The sequence below is a fragment of the Diuraphis noxia genome, unplaced genomic scaffold (genome assembly GCF_037042655.1).
Source record: "Diuraphis noxia isolate RWA-SAM2 unplaced genomic scaffold, SU_Dnox_SAM2 contig0001, whole genome shotgun sequence".
Lineage (NCBI taxonomy): Eukaryota > Metazoa > Arthropoda > Insecta > Hemiptera > Aphididae > Diuraphis > Diuraphis noxia.
Genome location: NW_028301711.1, coordinates 36,670,333 through 36,690,307, shown reverse-complemented (window position 1 = coordinate 36,690,307; position 19,975 = coordinate 36,670,333). Strand labels below are relative to the sequence as shown.

The 19,975-nt window shown below is 26.8% G+C and overlaps 1 protein-coding gene across 2 annotated transcripts; it reads right to left on the bottom strand.

Annotated features, from left to right (window-relative positions):
* Window positions 1-395: 395 nt before the first annotated feature.
* On the bottom strand, window positions 396-19,677 carry Asator (tau-tubulin kinase asator). Of its 2 annotated transcripts, XM_015514301.2 has the most exons (20): window positions 18,871-19,677; window positions 14,879-15,008; window positions 13,628-13,775; window positions 11,163-11,377; window positions 10,910-11,080; window positions 10,375-10,560; window positions 8,406-8,693; window positions 8,176-8,329; window positions 7,901-8,116; window positions 7,613-7,831; window positions 7,279-7,400; window positions 7,037-7,206; window positions 6,812-6,950; window positions 6,560-6,731; window positions 5,877-6,023; window positions 5,461-5,605; window positions 5,078-5,185; window positions 4,736-4,993; window positions 4,274-4,453; window positions 396-4,184 (listed from the first exon to the last, which is right to left on the bottom strand). In XM_015514301.2, exons 2-20 carry the CDS (start codon window positions 14,933-14,935, stop codon window positions 4,136-4,138), a joined length of 3,144 nt encoding a protein of 1,047 aa, XP_015369787.1. In that variant the 5' UTR covers window positions 14,936-15,008; window positions 18,871-19,677; the 3' UTR covers window positions 396-4,135. The 2 variants fall into 2 exon arrangements, with proteins under 2 accessions (XP_015369787.1, XP_015369788.1); XM_015514302.2 differs by lacking the exon at window positions 5,877-6,023 and having other exon boundaries at window positions 18,871-19,674.
* Window positions 19,678-19,975: the final 298 nt, after the last annotated feature.

Here is a 19,975-nt window from a genome sequence, read left to right as displayed (position 1 = left end):
ATGCAAAAAATGAGGGAATTAAACTTTTTACATATACCTATACTCTGTTCAAAATAAGACCGGACCTCGGCGGCCGAGTTGTGCGCATGGGCGTGGCTTATTTCTGCGGCTCGGCCTGACACATGATCTATGGTGGGGGAGGTGCCTGACCGTCGCGAACGAAAACTGGTCGCCGCCGAGGTCCGGTCTTATTTTGAACAGAGTATAGATGATATTCAATTCTAATGTTAATCGTATGTCAACCTTTAAATACATTGGTAAATCCTAAAACTAAAATACGAAATCACAAAAGATAGCTTATACTTATAATTTTTCGATTAGGGGCGATATATATGTGTTTTAAATTTAACAGAATTGATGTTTTTATCAATGAATAATACTCATGTAGTATAATATTAATAGTATAATTATTCTTTATTAGATGCATAAATTTAAACTGAAACTTAAAATAGTATTTTTAAATTACTTTATTTTCAAACTAGAATTTGGCACTACGAAATAATGATAATAGGTACATAAGATTTTTAGTCTAGGGAAGTTTGTTTTCAACATTACTTTGGAAGAATTTCTCATTGATTCATCAGATGACACTCAATACATATGTGAATAGTCAGTTGACCTTCATTTACAATCTTTATTTAAATTTTACAACCATAAAAATTAACTAATACAAAAGATTAGTTTCCTATGGGAAATCTATTTTTAACTGAAATATGAGATAATATAATTTTTTACTGATGGATTACACTCAAATCTATTGTTGATCATATATAAAACATTTGTTACATTAGTTTATACAAAAACTTAATTTAGAAACCACAAAAATTAGCCTAAGTATACTAATCCTATCATATTTTACTTAAGACGATGTCATACACATTTCATTACTTCTGGGTGTCGAATTTTCAACAAAATGCGAAACTGTAAAATAATGACTTTTATTAAGATCTATTTAAAAAAAATCTAATTTAGGACGATAAATATAGAGCCAAATTTTTCACTTTAGCTTTTTTATCTTGGAAAGAGATCAGCTTTTATAACACATTCAAAAAAGATGGATACTAATTTAGCAGATCTAAATAATAATAAAAATAAAGAATAATAATAATACTGAAATAGAAACTTAGAACGTATACAAATCAATTTTCAAAGATTTGTCTGGTCTTAAAGCAAAATTAACAAACTAACAATTAAAGTTAAAATGTATTGAAATAAATTAAATTACTATGATATATCGCCCATCAAAACAAGGAACTTATCCTTAGTGGTGGGCGAAGCAATATAATTACAAATATGTATATATCTTCCATTGTAAACTATTATTGCTGAATAAATTATTATTATTATTATTATTATTATTATTATATAAGATAGGTTATTATATCTAGTATTATAAATCCAAATATTAATGTTACTTAAAATTGTACAGATGACTGTTGCCTGAAAGTCTAATTAACGATAAGGAATTTGTTTAATGATAAATATTATACATTTATTATATTTTTCTAATTGTTTATATTATCTTAATTATGTAAAGGAATATATGTTGGTTATTTTGTAAATAAACCTATCGTATCTATAGCATAGAAATAATCCACTAACTGTCTGCCAATAAAAAATAAAATAATATTTATATTATTTGTAAATTATTAATTATTCTTACACAATTATTAAATTATGAATACAGAATAAGCATATTAGTGATGTAATATACAAAATAAATAATAATAATAGGAATGCTTGTGATATTGAAATCTAATAATTTAAATTTAAATTGTCTCTTTAAATCAGGCAAACCTGGATTATCTTTTACAGTGTTTTAAATTTACTAAACAAAAAATAAATTTATTAAGTTAAAAGAGTGTTTGGGTACTATATTTATTGCAAAAAATAAAAATTTGATCACTTAACGTAATAAAGCTTAACACAATGCATTTACAAAACTAATGTGTTAAAATACACAATTTGTATAATATGTAATATTAAAATGATAAATATAAATATTATATTTTCAATGTAATGTAAGTTTATTTTCATAAATGTTCTATATGACATGAGAAAAATCACAAACAGTATTCTGTGAATTATATTTGAGTAATCCTAGTGCAAAACTAATAGTTTAAAAATTACTACAAAAGCAAAAACAAAAATAAATAAATAATAATAGTCTCTAAGCTCTTAATAACATTTCAATAAATTAAAGAAAAAAGATACATCACTGATCCATCAGTCAAATGCTAGTAGCTTAAGTCTAAACAATACAATTAATGTGATTTAAATGATTTTTTTTACATTTCAACAGTAATTTAATATTTTATTTTATTATATAAGGCTATACAATTAGTTATAAAAGGTTAAATCCTGTAAAGTTTTTTGGTGGATAATTAATTTATTTCATCTATACTCTAGTTATAACTATTAGTTTAAATAAAAAAAAACACCAACCAAAGTTAAAAAAAAAAAATAAATTAAGTTGTAACTATAGTTGATTAGAAGCACCACAGTGACACAATAAAAATACTAAATTCCTTAATAAAAATGACTAGGTTTTTGGTAATTATACATTATTACATCTTATAAGAAATAGAAAAAACAAAAATTGATAACATAATTATTAATAATCGCAAATAGTTTTCAATAGAGTAAACTATTTTTTCTTGATTAACAATTTAATAGATAATTACACATACATAATTGTATAAATATTTCTAAAATTGGTGTGAATCTAAATTATACAATTAACTAATACATTTTTTAGCTATACAATAAAAGACTGTAAACAAGGTTGTCAAATTCAACACTCAAATCTTAATGGCTATTTTCTATTTTATAATTAGCAAGTGATTTATGAAGTTGTGAATTAGTTACATTTTTCACAATTTTAGTGTGAATATTAATAACACATTCAGTCTTCTTAACCAATTATTTTCTAGCAATAATATTCTATTTAACAGTTAAAAATAAAAAAAAGTTACTGTGAATTGTATTGCAAATATCTAAATAAGTTTTATAAATACGTTTAATCATATTTAATGATTTTGAGTTACTAGAATGAAAATATATGTTAATAACCAATAATTTGATTACGAGTTTGACATCCTTATTTAGTAGCATCATAGGTATTGACAGATATACTAACATAAATAAAGGTCGAGTAACAAATAGGAACTTGACAATAGTGCGTTTATAGGAGCTGCTTTTAAATGGGTTGTCTATGTATTAACTTATTAGTAGATATGCTGTACAGGTCAGAGATCTTTTAAATGTAGAGCTAAATTTTTTTCCAATAACAAATGTGTAAAAAGAAAAATATGTTATCACCATTTGCCGTTTGAAATGTTTATAGAGTAAGTACCTTAGATACTACTTTTATCACAGCCTTTAGGGGTTGTTGACAATATTTAAATAAATCATGTATGTACTAAATAAATAAACAAGTTAACATCATGACATAAAGCAGTTTAGATGTGAAAAATAAAATAAAACTGTATACAACACACAAAATAAACCAATGAGATGCAATGGTGTAGGTAAAACAATTTAGATTTTTAACTAATTTATAAATTCCATTAACAATATTTTATTTTAATTTGAATGAATAAAGTATTATTATTTTTACAATAGATTAGTGTTGTTTTCAATTATATTTGAATGTGGATTTAAATTTAAGACATTAATACAATAGAATATTGTTGATATTTTATTTAATTTAAATAATTTATTATTATTTTACATTTTGTATAAATGTATAATGCATGTGTGAAATATTATCACTACGTAAAAAAATTCAAGAACTGTGGTTAAACTAAATTCAAATTTGTAAAATAGGTAGGAAGCAGAAAGTAAATTAACTGAGTTAAACGGAAAATTGTATAAAAATAAGCCACAAAGAAAATTTGGTCTTCCTTAGATTTGGGTTTAAAAACTCAATTGGCATATTTTGAATTAAAAAAAAAAAAACAGTATTATATTATATAATTACGTTAAAATAAATAAAATACAATGTATGATTCAAAACACAATTTATGCAAGATGAAACGTTTAAACTAATTATTCAAATATTTTGAAAATAGTTTGAATACCTTCAATGAAAATGAATATAATAATATAATCTATTAATTTATAATACACTATTTTAATCCCTCGCAAGCTCAGTAGGTTTATAAATTTGGTACCGACGACATCTGTAAAAATAATTAATTTTTCAATTCATAATTTCAAACAAACAATTTTCAATTCGCAAAGAAAAAAAAAAAGAAGTTATTTGACATACCTAGCATTATTTTCAACAAGAGTTTGGACATCTGACGAGTACATACTTGGTGGTGGTATTAAGGTAGGAGATGATAAAATATCAGACTCATAGTTACGTTCAAGACTTCTACTAGATGAACCAGATATAGGTCTATAATTTGAAAATAATCCGGTATTATCATCTTGACTACCAGAAAATCTACAAAAATATAAAATACAATTATTACTTATTTACTATGAAACAATAGGTAAATGGTTATTATGTATTATAATATTATAAAATAATGATTATTGATTACCATTTGTGAGATTCAGAATACAACATTTTGAATCAGGCGAAAATAAGAATTCAATAAAAAAATTATTAAGATAAGTTATTTCATAACAAAAAAAAATGAAAAGTATTGAAAGGGACGGTGAAATAAAAAATAATTATTAAATCAATGGCTTAGTTATAAAATGCAGATATATTTATATTTACCTAGATCTATAGTATGATTCTCTTGACCTTCGCATTTGAGGTCTTTGAAATCGTAAATTTAATTGGGATGGGTCAGTTACATATTTATCTTGAAGTTGTCGTCGTCTTCTAAGACCAGGAGTGTACTGATCATCTATTTCTTCAGAAGTTGGTGGTTTACTACGCACTTCTGTAAGTAAATTTTGGCCACGACATTTTAAAAGTGCTTCTGGTAATTGTTTTCCACTATTACTAGTTGCACTTGATTTTGATTCGTCACTAAAAAAATTAATAATTTTAAAACCAAAAAATTAATTATGTGTACCGTATTAGTTATACAATTTTATTTATTATGTTATTTACCTGAACATTGCTGAATTTATTTCATTTGATTCTGCTAATTTTTGGTTGACAGGTAATGGAATTTTACTGTTTTTGTTAAGAATTGTGGGTTGAGGTGGTTTTTTACTTCTAGATGACACATTTTTGGATTAGTTTTATAATTATTTCATCAGTAGACAAGCATATTTGAAAGATATTTAAATTCATTTTACTAATAATAATACTGTGATTACTGATGACAAAATAAAATATTTATAAAAAAAAATAATTAGTTGATAAATGTAAAATAAAAGAAAAATAAGAATTTTCTTAACAAATTTTGTAAAAACTAATATTAATACATATATAACATAATTGCTTTAAGTCAATTAAATATACTATGTTTTTCTTTAGTTATCTTATACCTGCTATGATCAGAGATTTTGTTATTTTGATCGGAAGAGGAAAATGATTTTACACTAATGTTAGATAATTCGTTTTCATCAAAATGTTTCCCATTTGTATTCATAATATCACTACTATTTTTGTTTCTAGCCCATTTTCGGTGAGCTGTAAATCAATAATACAGATTTATAGTTTAAATTTAAGTAAGTATATTTTAAATAAATAAATTAAATAATTAAAAATAAAGAGTTAATTATCGCACAAAACAATTTTAATGTCCAGACATACAATGATGTTAAATTTGTTAACAAAACTCATTTCATAACAATGTTAGTCAAAAATTCAAATGATCAAACATCGTATACTACAGCATATTAAAACAAAATATAAATTGCTGTTAGGTATTTTTAATTAATTTTCAATCCTTAGAACGGACCTTTGTCATCTTTCTCAGTACCCACATATGGTTTTGAGCTTGTTATGTCACAGTTATCATCATTATCATTTAGATGTCGATCAACAACTCTTATTTCCAATTTTCCAGATACTGTTTCCATCGGACAATTTTCAGATACATCATTCCCTATTTTTTCCGTAACTTATACACATGGTTTTAAATTGAGCGAAGGGAGTGTTATATAAATGAAATTATATTTTAATGCAAATAAAAGAATAATCATAAATCAATATTGATATTCCAATACCAAATAAAAATTCTCTAGTTTAGAAATACTTAAATAGTTTGGATACATTAGAAAGTAATAAGAATACAAATCTCTAAAATTACATTTAAAATATTATTTGGTAACCAATACTTGATGAAAATAAATTACTGTTTAACAAACAAAAACATTAAATTTCAATTTATTTATGTTTTAATTCTTATTTAAATTAGTTTCAGAGAATTTTGAAAAAGAATAGAAATGTATATTAAATTTTTAAAAAAGTAAATTAAGAATAATATAATACATTGAAATTTGTTTTATTTATAACTACTAAAAATGTATATCAATACACAAATAATATAAATTAAAAATATATTTATTTTTTATGGAAAATGAAAATATATTTAAATTGAAAATTTCCTAAATGTGGGAAGAACATTTATGAAGCACTCACCATTTTTTAGTGATTCATCGGCAAATAATTTTCCCGATAATTCATCACCTTCATTGGAAGATCTGGTTGTGTTAGTGGTAACTTGTAGAGAAGGAACTTTTAATTTCATTTTTGTTTGTTGTATAAATTGAGTTTGAAATTCTTTTTTAGGAATAATACTCAAACTAATGTTCTATAAACCACAAACAAATACAAACTTTATTTTTTGCAACTATAACATCAAGCTTGGAACATGCTACTGAGTAAACTTACAGCTAGACTAATAGATCTTTGTAATTTCTTTGTTATACTTTTTTCCGAGTTCCTTATAGCTATATTTCTACTTGTATCAAGTTCATACACAATATCATCAAAGACAGCTTCTTGTAACCAGGGTGGTTCAAGGTTTGATCTAATTTAAGACATAACAATATACATATTTATAAAAATACATTAAAAGTGAAGACAATTTAAAATTTATTTTTTATGTTAACTTACCTTAATTTTGAAGCAATTTGTATTTCACTCCAAGCTCGTGATAAGAGTGAATTATGTATCAGATTATCGGTGTATTTTGAAAAACATTGTGCTAACTGATCCCTACCAGATGTCTTATCTGGTGTCTTACAATTATTTAGATATTGAGGATAAACATTATCTTTTCCACTCTGTATACAATTAAAACAATTTTAATTTTAATTTAAAAAAAAAATTATTTGCAACTAGTTTAAAATAAATACCAAAGAAACACCATGCAAACTTAATCTATGTTCAGGGCTTTGAAGATTTTCTGGCTTCCACTCATTATCAGTTTCTTCAGAGTCATCAAATTGTGATTTCCATTGTGACATAAGAGTTAGCCCTATATAAAAGCATTTAAGTTCAATATATCCAGTTACATTTACATAAACAATTATAGAACAATTAGTAAATCAATATTTTGCTTAAGGTTTTTTAACATTATTTAGAAGCTGATGATTGTCCATTACATTTTAATAAGCCATTATATTTAATAATCTTTCATACAAGATACTTAAATAATTTAAATAAGATTATAAAATCAAATGTGTATACCTCCACCACCACGTGTCATTTGTTGCATTGCAGATAAGTTATCATCATCAATTACAGCAAATTGAGTATATGTGACATCCCTGGCAGTAGTGGCAGAAGATTTTAATATTTGCCTATTAGGAGTAGCTTGTCGCCTTGCAAAATGTAAACTACGTTGTTCTTTTTTTATTTGATTAACAATGCTATCTGCTTCGACCACAGGAGAACTAGCTGTTATAACTAAGACAACATTAAAATAGAAAATATTTTTATTTAAGTTTTTTTTTTTTTTTTAAATTAAAATTTTACCTTTATTAGCCTCCTGAGTTGCAATAACTGCAGTATTCAAATTACCCAGATCTGAATTAGGCACACCATCAACATTTAATGGCGTTGGTGGGAAACCAGAATCAACAGTACAATTAGTTTGGGAAGAATTACGCTTAGAAGCATCTAACAATTCTGTTTCTCTTTCCAAACCAGGCATAGAAACAGCTCTTCGCTGAACTACTTTCTTAGGGGAACCTTTAATAAATAAAAATTATAGTTAATAAAAATCTATTATTTATAATAAAAAGTTATACTTTTTGGAATTGGTAAATGATCTAATGGTGTGCTAGATGTAGCATTACAGTTTTTATCGGTAGAAATAATTTTATTAGAACCTGAATTGTTTGCATCAGATTCGAGTTTTTGGGCACGTCGGTAAATTATATTATTATCACATTGTATTTGCTCCTGTGAACAGGAAAAATTAAAAACAGTTACAATTTTAACTGCTGATTTAATGACATATTTAGTAACAAGTATTTACCTCTGGAGTATTTTTTTTATTAACTGGTTCTTCTTCTTGTCCATTATCTACAGTAGAAGTGACTAATTGATTGTTGATTTCTGCACCATAGGATGTGCAGGTGATTGGCCTAGAGATAACTGGTGTAGTATTATTTGTAATAACACTAACTGTAACTGCTGGTTGAACTGTTTCAGTAGTTTTCTCCCAGTCAAATTGATCACATTCTTTAACACCACGTCTTTTCATACATCGTTCAAAAAGACCCGTTAACATATTATAATCTGGTTTGTCGGCATATTCAAGAGACTAAAGAACAAAAATTAATTAAAATGTCATCAACTTTGCATAGTTTGTGCAGTCAATGGAAATTTTTTGTTAACTGTAATTAAACATAGCATTAGGATATTTTAGAAATAAAAGATCTTCAGAGGCTTTATTATAGATAATTCTACCTTATTATTTTAGATTCTGCACGAAGCGATGAATGTATTGATTTCACAATGATGTATGTGTTTTTTATTTTTTTTGTGTCTGTGTACAGCATAACTAGTCGAAATAATGCTTCAATTTCAAACTTTGGGGGTGGTTTTCGATGTAAAAGTGAATATCCTTGGTGCTTTATACAGGTCAAAAGTTAACATTTTCCAATAGTTTTCAAAAAAATCAAGAATGACAAAAAAAATGACAGAAAAATGGGAATTTTTACGCAAAACCAGTTTTCGACCAAATGGATTTTTTTATATGGTTGTAATTCAAAAACTAATCACTGTAAATACTTGAAATTTTCGCCAAATGTTTATGTTAGTGTTTTCTATATACAGTTTAATTTTCAAAATATTTTGACTTTTTTGAGTTATTTATAGACCACTGAAATTTTCGATTTTTTGAAGTGTCGGTAAAATTTTTTGGGCCAATCATAAGTTATTCTTATAGTGATTAAAAAATTATAAGAATACATAGCCACAATTTTTTTTTATTAACATTTGAAGTTCAAATATTGACAAAAATTCGTCAAAACCATGAATATTTGCAAATTATTTTGAAGTTGAAAAATCATAAAAATGTTTGTGTTTATTACTAAGGATTAAAAATACAACACAAAGTTTTCCTTCAAGTAGTTATAGAGAAAACTCGAAGCACCATTATAGGAGAAATTTCAAGTGTGTTTGAGTTTTAAATTTTTATGAAGTCGTGTAATGATAAAGATTTATCCTCAAACCAGGTATATCTATGATAATATAAGGTATTATGAATTATGATAACTACATGCAAGGTTTTTGGAAAAATTGATTAACCATACCTTATGCAAAATGCGTCTTAATAATTGAAAAATAAAATATTTGTTGCAAAATAGAATATATGACAATATTTAAATATAATATGTCCTAGACAGACAAATCATTTCATTTCAGAATCGTTTTTCATATACAATGATACCTATCATTGCATTCAAGTCAAGTCACCCCACCACCTAATGTACAGCAGAGCGACATCCACTTACCCGCTTTTTTTTTTTTTTTTTTAATAGACATTTTGAGTTGAATTAAAAAAATTATTAAACATGAAATTTACGATTAAGAGGACTTGATACCCACACATTTTGTCTTTGTCTTACAAGTGTGTAACATGGCAAATTTTATGCTCATCAGATCAAGTTTAGTTCCATTAGTTAAAAATTTAGATCTCTTATAAAAATTAAAAATAAGATTTTTATCTAGTCAGTTTCATAAGATTTTTATCATATTTTAATTTTAACTTAAGTATGAGTATTACTAACAATTTACAATTTTAAAATACTCAAAACTCGCTTTTAAATTTAATTTAACCCTTTTTAAATTTGAATACAGGTCAATTCCCTCTAAATTGTAAGCTAATATAATGTGATGAGCATAAAATTTGCTACTTGTTAGACAGAAACAACGCAATCATGTCTTCTTAAAAATTAAAAAGCATTAAATAAATTAGGTACCTATATTTAATATTATACCTGAATATGCTCAAGAAACTGACGCAGATCTGATGGAAGATGTTTAAGAAGTGAGCGATGATCATAATTTTCTTTCATAACACCGACTTGCTCTTTATCTTTAATCTTCCGCCAAGGTAACTGTCCATTAACAAACTCCGCCAACATATAAAACAATGACCATAGATCATCATGTCTTCCCATTTCCTGAACAAAATAAAAGCTAAGAATTTAAAATTATAATTTTTTTTTGATGTAAAATATCTTAATATATAATCATTAAAATCAACTCAACCAAGTTAGGTTTGGTTAAAGTACAACCATCAATTAAGTCAGTTTTCATTATCAGCATTTGTTTCCGATGTTTGTCTGGGGTCCAAAAATTACTTTACCATACTTTTTAAATACCAAAATTTTGATAATCCAATGTACTTAAAATACTACCAGTGTAACTAACATAGTTTATATGTTTTTTGACAATAATATAATTTAATATGTAGGACTTTATGATGTAAATAGACTGATATACAGGTACAAACAATTTAATACTACTTACTTTATTTTTGTGGGCGTTCAATGAAGCATATCTTACAGTACCACGGAAGCCAGCTGCAGTTCTAGGAGTTCTTACTTCCCCATTAGCAGTTGTGAATTGTCTAGCTAGACCATAATCCAACATGAAAACACAACGAGAATTTTGATACAGTCTTCCAATAGCAAAATTTGACTATTTAAAAATAAAACGTCATCAACAATTTTATAAACATTGTAGGACTATAATCTCTTAAAAGTTTCTAAAATAATCTTACAGGTTTTATGTCTCTATGTAAAAACCCAACTTCGTGGATACTTTCTATGGCTTTTAAAATTTGTAAACCTAATCTCAAAGTGGTAGATAATGAAAAAGCACCTCTTGGTTGCGCTCTTCTCAGCTCGGCCAAATTTTTTCCTTGTAACTGCATTACAACATAATTAAAACGTTCATTTCTTCCACAGCCAATAAAACGACATACGTGTTCTTTGCCTAAAATTACATTATATAATTATTGTATTAATACATGTGCTTGAATAAAAGAGAGTTTTATTTTTATGTTTATATATACTATAATAAGTAAATGAATAACTGATAATAAACTTAAATCAATAGGAACAAAAATAAAAACAAGTATCAACTAATATGCTTTTAATTAAAAATTATAAAAAATAAACTGAACATTGATGACACTTGATGATATTATATAAATATGCCTAAATGGAAATGTTTTTCAAAAAAATATGAAAAATAAGATCAGTTATGCTGATCAGTACAGAATTGAACAATGCAAATTATATTTAAATGGATCAACAATTATCAAACATTTTTTTAATTATTATAGAGGAGAATACAGAATTTATAAGATTTAGTTTGACAAAAAGATGTACAAGCACTTCAAACAAAGGACTAGATATTGGACAGTGTTACAGTTCATATAAAAATCAAATTATTATATTATATTATAATTACTAAGGCAGAGGAATGCCTAATGAAATATCTTCTTATATATCCTAAACTTAAATTTTACATGTTAGATTTCATCATTTTTTAACTACCTATACAAGAAAAGAAATCCCAATTGATTCCACTCAAAGGCAGAAATACTATCTGCTCAATTCAAATGATTGAGAATGTTGAAAAAATATTTTAAGGCACAACAAGGTTCATCCAAAGAGAAATACAAGCAAAACTAAAAGCAGTTTCGAGTTTATTTCTTCTGAGAAATATATTTTATATAATATTAGGTAGAATGTAGAATGTAAAAACTTCAATGGCTTTCCAGAAAATATTCCCAATGAAAATAATATAATTAATTTTTAGTATACTCCTTATACATTGATTAGGTAACGTAGAACGTTAATTTTTTTAATACAATGAAATATTAAGCAATAATAGAAAATCAATAAAAACATTTGCAAATATATAATAAGGTAAACAATACACAATTCCGAAAGTAAAAATTATTAATTAATTAGATTATATTTTTCAATGGCATATTTGAATGAAAAAAGTTCTTACATTTTACATTTTTTAATAAATTTTCTTCTTAAAGTATTCAGTCCTGATTATTATATAAATTAAAGATCTCAACATTATTATTGTTACCTAACTATTACAATACAGGCAATTATAAAATTCTAGTCATAGAACAAATAAAATATAAAAATATACCTATTATTACAATTTAATTAGTTTAAATATTTGAAAAAAATATATGACAAAATTGATAATAGTTTTTTATATTTGTTGATTCATTAGATGATATAATTGTTTTAATTAGAGATGTTACGAACTGTTCGATTTTCGAACCGAACCGAACCGAACTCTGGGTGTTCGGTTCCGTTCAAAAACCGAACTGGAAATTCCAAAAATAATCGAACCGAACCAAATATCTAATAGTTCGGTTTGGTAATCGAACCAGAGAAATAAAAATAGAAGTCGATGGAGTAATGGCTAAAATTATAAATTATTATTAAATAATTAATAATTAATATTTATTAGGTATTTATAAGTTATTACTATTGTTATTGTTAGTTGCGTGTTTCAACCGGCTGCCTCACACCTTTCCTACCACCCATAGCCAATGACCATTCAGCGCATTATCCGAGACTGTCTAGATAGTTGATACTCCATGCGGTGGGGAAGGGGGACCTCGTTATGAAAACCCTCGATACAAAAATAGATTGTTATTAGTTGTTTAATATATTTTGCTTGTTTTAAATATTGATGTTTTTCGTTTTTCTCATCAGTTATCATCAAATTAATAATTAAAAATTAAAAATCTCATGCATAATTATTAACTATTAAAGTATTTAAGTAAATAGTAGTAAAATCTTTATTCAATAATTCTGAGGTATGGTGGCTAAATGATAAATAAATAAATAAATAAATATTAAATATTAAATAAAATAATATCAAATTTAACTTTTAATGTTCAGTTAAAATATTTGAAGAGTTCGGTTCGGTTCGGGTTTGATTAAAAGTGTGTAGGTTCGGATCTGTTCGAGTTCGTTAATTTCAATAAAAGTTCGGTTCGGGTTCGGTTCGACCTTAAATATTATGGTTCGTAACATCTCTAGTTTTAATGCATATATATAAATATCAAATATGTACAATTCACTATTACTTATCTTATTTGACCACATATATATAATTATTTTTATCATTAACCTTAATATTTTGAAGTCAATAATTTGGAAAACATATTGGTATAAATATTTAAATAAATAAGCTATTTACCTTGTAATTTTTTTAACACAGCTACTTCCATTTTTAAGACTTGTTTAGGTTGACGAGCTGATTCTACTTTCAAAGCTATAAGTTCTTTTGTTATAAGATCTTGACCTTCGTATATTTCTCCAAATCCACCACCACCAATTTTTCTTGCCTAAAAATGTATAATTTATTGGTACATTGAGAATAATAAAAATTATTAAACTTAAACATATTAGGTATACAATGGTTAATTAATTTAACAAGTGGTTAAATTTTAATAAAAATAATTGATATTTAGAAATGTCAATAAACTTTAAATTATTAGATTTCTTATAGGTATGGCATTTTTTATAAAAATTAAATAAATTATAATACTTAATGATACTTGATTAATGAAAAGACTATTTAAAAAGACTAATATTTTAAAAATAAATTATGATACATAGATTATTATAAAATAAGTGTTGTTGACACTAACAGGCTATTATACTATCTTCATATAATGTTTTATATGATGAAGGAGAGCTATAACAATAATTTGGACATTGTCCAAAATTTAAATAAATCAGTTTTGGTTAAATGTTTAAATGGTTATCATTTTATCACAATTTTTATATAACTCTTACATTTTTTTATATGTTACTCTAGTTTAGTTTGATACTTTCATTATTTTTAAATTTTATTACATTAAATTGTGTTCTTTTTAATTATAAAATGGATGATGTATACTGTAATTAATGTAAACAATTTTGTTAATCATAAATTAAATTTAGGATCAAACTATTTATTCAAAAGATAAGTAATTTAGAAAATTCATCAAGATATAAAAAAAAATTCAATGATATACCAAAATTAAAAATATATAATATGGGTAATAACTGATTTTAATTCCTCGAAAAAAATGTATATTTTAAAATTATTTTGTAACTGTTTATTTTTTATTATAATAGAGATTGTAAATACATTTAATTATAAAAATAAAAAAAAACTGTTTATTTCTGTATTTAAAATACAATAAAACATAATAAACGTACTATACATTCCTAAACATTTATTTTGTTGAAATTAACATAATTTTATTATAGTTTATTATAGACAATTTATATTTTAAGCTTGTTTTGTTTAAGTGAGTTGAAATAAATTTCTAGTATGAATTGTGAAAAAATAATACTAACATTATTTAGAATAAAAAATAATAAAGGAGTGTTGACAAGACGCACAATGAAAATTATAAATAGAGACAGAAAATAAGTGGGAGACAAAATGTTTACTTACAACTTTCCACCTTTCTTTAACTATATGTCCTGGTTGTAAAAGATCTTCGGAAGACATCTTAACTTATATATGCTCAAGTTACACTATGATTTGTTACTCACTGTTATTTACCAATGATATTTGGTCATTACTGAAAGAAACAGAAATATAATAATTAGACAAGGTTAAAAAATAGTATCAAGTTACAATTGTCTAAAAATACAGATAATTGGTGTATGATTCACAAACAAATATACAAATACACAATCAATAGTGATTTTAATTGAATTTTAAATTTACTAACATTATTTTTATATAAATACTAGCTGTCCCGACACGGCGTTGCCCGCGTATTAGTTCCAATAAAATAGGTGGGTGCCTATATAATACCTAAATGATTTTAAGTTTTAAATTACCAACAGTTTTAAAGAATATTTTACTATATTTTTATAACACTTCTAAACGATATGAATATTTTTTTTCGTGAATATAAACATGAATATGATAACTCTAATGTCGTTCTTCCTTTTCAATATATAAAAAAAAAATGTTCTCAGACATTAACATTAACATTTTTATACTTCAATAATAGTGTTATTATTCATTACAACTAAAAAAAATACAATACATTTATATTTAAAATAATTTTAAATTCTTAGGTAAGTGAAAAAGTTTTTTATACTTTTTATTTGCCTAACCTAACCTCAAACTCAACAAGAGAAGAAAAGGTAATTAATTTACATTATTTATTATTATAATTTAATCACCATTATTATTAGGTAACTTAATTTATCATGGTATATTATGAATTTATGACTCTATAACCACATCAGAAAAAAATTTAATTTCCTAAGGTAATTAATGAAGAATGAAATAGTTTCATCTCATATGTTTTTACTAATCATACTATTATACGTGCCCGGGGGAGAGGGTCTGGAACCGAAGTCCAACCCTCCTGGTTGCATACCTATTAATATTTAGTATTCTTACAAGTGTCCTGCAGGAAATACTTCTTTAAAAATAACATACCTACCCCAAAATAAGAATGGATAAAATAATTAGGTGCATACATCATGTCCATACATAGATATCTATATGGTATAACGTATAACGTAGATATACATATACAGTTTTAACTAATTAAAAAAAACTCATTTTGAATTTTATTTTTATTTTTATATTTTGATTGATATTTAATATATTACTGTGATTATTTGTAATATATTGCTTTTTGTGTTATTAAATTTAATTATTAGATTATAACATCATTAGATAAAAAACAATATTATAATCATATATGACCTAATATTATTTATTACATAATAGCATATAATTTAAGAATGCCTTAATATAACCAATATTGATATACATTAATCATAACTCATTCATTTCACAAATATTTTTATTGCTGTGTAATATAAGATGTCTATAATATTATTATTGTCATTAATATGATAGAAGAATATGATATTTAATATCTTTGAAGAGGTAAATACTGCAAATAAAAATGTTATTTTTTAAGATTAGTTTCACAAGCATTCTAGGATTTCTATACCATCTGATACATAACTATGCCACAAAGAATGTCATAGAAAATATAATATATACCAGTAGAAGTCGATTGGTGACATTGTGGGGTCAATAGAACACACATATTGAATTTTAGTTCAACCAAAAATAAAACTATCACTTAAAAATGTATACAACAGATCTAAAATATAATTAAATAGTTGAACAGATTCAGAAAGTAGGTACTTATTTTCAATACAATTTATTAAGTTGATTAGGCACTTGGGCAATTTAATAACAATGATTTATTTGAATGACTAAGTACCTATAAATTACTTTTTGAAAGTCATTTTCATACATGATACAACTTTACAAAATTAACAACAAAATACTTTGGTGTTAAACATTAATTATAATAATATAATTTAAAATTTATTTTATCTCTAAATGCATGAATAGGTATAATTAGACTATTAAAGCTATAAGATAGGTTAATACTTCGGTTGATACATAGTTCAATATTTTAAAATTATATTAAATGTATTTTATTTTAAATTTCCATATAAATTATAAATACCGGAATAAATATCATATGCGTAGGTTCACAATTTAAAATTAACAAAGTGATAAAATATTTTAAATAAAATCAAAGGTTCCTTTTAATATCATAATATCCTTAGCATTAAAAAATTGAATTTCTTTCACTTAACTAAGTTAAGTTTTCCTAACTATCTAATGTAATATATATACTTATTGTATGGCATAATTTGTTTGTAAAATGTACCTATGTTAGTACATATTAAATACCTACATACATCTCCCATACTATAGAGTATAGCTACATATAAAATATGTATGAATATTGTACATACATATTGAATATATTATATTATAGGTCAAGATATATGGTAGATTAAATATATTTTCTAAAAGAAAATTGCATTAGCTTAAATCATTCTTTTTTACTTACAACTGTATGTAACATTATGTATATATAATTTAAATTAAGTGTTATTAGTACTGAAATAATGTATTATTTAGATCCTTAATCTTTCAACGCTTATTTCTTTTAAAGAATCTTAGGAATTTACCAGGACCATAATGTACCACTATTGTCTCAGTACATGAATGTTACCTCTTATAGTACTATATTATAAACAGCAGTACCCGCCTCACTAGTGAGACTAATATGGGATCAGGTATGATCCCATTATAGAGGGTTTGGCCAAAAAAAAAACAAGGTATTATTAAGTAGGTAATGCAAAAATGTACATATATAGTACATAATATGTTCTAACAAATATTTAATTTAAAATTTATAAATATAACTGTGAAAATATAAAAAAGATAATGTATGTAGGTATGTTTCATTGGATGAATTCTTCAATGCTTATGTTTTATTTTTTAAAGAATATTTAAGGAGAAAAGTGTCGGGTTACTGATATTGTCGGACTAATGAATGTCATATAAGAGATGTCCTACTGTGCTATGCAATCAATGAATTGCATTTACCACTAAATTTATATAAAACTCGGATTGGGCTATTAAATATAATATGAGCCAGCCTAAGGTAGGTACCTATATGTGTAAAGTATTATACCTCATATTATATCAATTAGCTGGCCAAAAACCAATTCCTATGTTGAGTTGTTATCTTTCAATTTGGTCTATACAATTAAAAATATCTCAGGTTTTTTTTGGTGCTTGAAAACTAACACAAAACATAGCCTAAACAAAACCACAATTTTTTTGTTTTTTAATATAATATATAAATAGGTAAGTGTATAAGGTATACCTGTAACATTATGGATAGTTAGATGAAATTAATTGGAAATCATTAATTACATGTACCTAATTGCTTAAAAAAAACTAAGTATCTACCTATAAATAGATTTAAGCTATTAAAAGCGATTACAAGATTGCATCTATACATTTTTTAGTAGCAACAAATTGTTGTAATAACAGCCACCTAAATTAAATAATATGCCTACACAGGTAAACATATTTAAAAACTTCCAGGAAGAGTCTATATTTTGTCATCTGACTCCACTTAGAGTCAGCAACTAAATATATTGGCTTTATATTCTACAGCACTAAAAGTACCAATCTTTTGAAAACTAAACCCATGGCACAGGATTCCTGCTCGGGAATAGGGTAAAATGGGATGTGGTATCACTATTCACTGCTCACAGAAGGCTACCTATTAATCTAACTACACAGCACACAATCTTTCCAGCAGTGTTCACACGACAAGTCGAACCATTCTGAAATCCAAACCAGGTACATTAGTATGATGATAGCCAGATCGAACAATGGTCGTTGACTCGTTGTCTTCGGTCGGAGAAATAATTAATAGATAACAATAACATATTATGAAGGTATAATCGTCGGTGGCTCTAATACATCGACGGGCCTCTGATGGCCAATATCTGACAGGTGGATAAAAAGGATCGAGGGGGATTAGGTAAATATTACTCTATGTTTTATTAAATATCAATACTTACAAGAGAACAGAGGACAGCAACTACGCGCGCGACTGCCCGATCGCCCGGACGGTGGTGGCAGATGTCGGTCTGCGGGTCCGACGGCACGAAGGAGACACTTTCAACGAGACGGCCGTTGGGCATCCACGGCCGACGTACGACGAACGCCGTTGTTATTGAGGACAACTACAGTGACAGTATCGACACGGCTGAGTGACGTCGTCACCGACGTATCAGCCGTCATGATAAGACGCGGAAGAGATACGGAGTTGGGCCGGCGGAACACCCTCGGCGACGACGAAACGAATGTACAATATCGATAATATTATTATTTTATATCGTCGGGAACGATGTTGGGGAGTTGCTAGGCGAGGGTGAAGTGGGTCGGCGGTACAATACGTTCACACGGTAAAAAAACAACGGACGACGACGACAACAGCGGTTATTGTGAATTGTACAACGCGACGCTAGGCGCCCGGTGGTATTACTATTGATCGACCCGTCCGTCCGTATCGCCGCGTCGTTGGTTACTAGTTTACTACGTGATCGGAGCGCGCGGCCGAACGACGTGCGTCGATGGTCGCGTAGTCGGTACGGCGGCGGAGGCGGAGGCGGAGACGGCGGCGGCTTTGGCCGTCAGACACGCGCGCGCGGGTGTCAGATTGCACTCGGCGGGCAGCTTAATATGTTGTCATGAAAATGTTATGATATTATTATTAAAATCGTTTCGTACGCCGACCGATTACCGCCACACCTGGCCAACAGCACTATGTTGGCACGGAGCAGACGCGAAAACGGAAAGCATAGCGCGACGGCCGGTCTGGAAGACGGCAGATGTGACGATCATTGATTGTGCCTTGAGCGCGATTTTTTTCCACTCGTTCCCCTAGGTTCCTCCGGGCCGGACGGGTTATCAGACACGGACACGCAGGCGCGATCCCTTACCCTTGGGCGCGTGCGCGCCAAGTCCACGCGAATAAAATCCAATCAGCTGTTGCCCCAATTTCGCTACTCCTCGACACTAGTTGTATTAAACGGGGAAGTGTGTACACTATACATCCATATATATATATATATATTATAATATATTATGATTATGTGACATGATGTGCGTGTGGGTGTACGT

Bases quoted from the DNA above. Each gene is read 5' to 3' on its own strand.
- Asator (XM_015514301.2), bottom strand. From the start codon at position 14,935: ATGTCTTCCGAAGATCTTTTACAACCAGGACATATAGTTAAAGAAAGG. The intron at 8,117-8,175 runs GTATAACTTTTT...TATTTATTAAAG, and splicing joins TCATTTACCAATTCCAAAAA to GTTCCCCTAAGAAAGTAGTT. The intron at 6,024-6,559 runs GTGAGTGCTTCA...CGGAAAAAATAG, and splicing joins CGATGAATCACTAAAAAATG to GGAATGATGTATCTGAAAAT.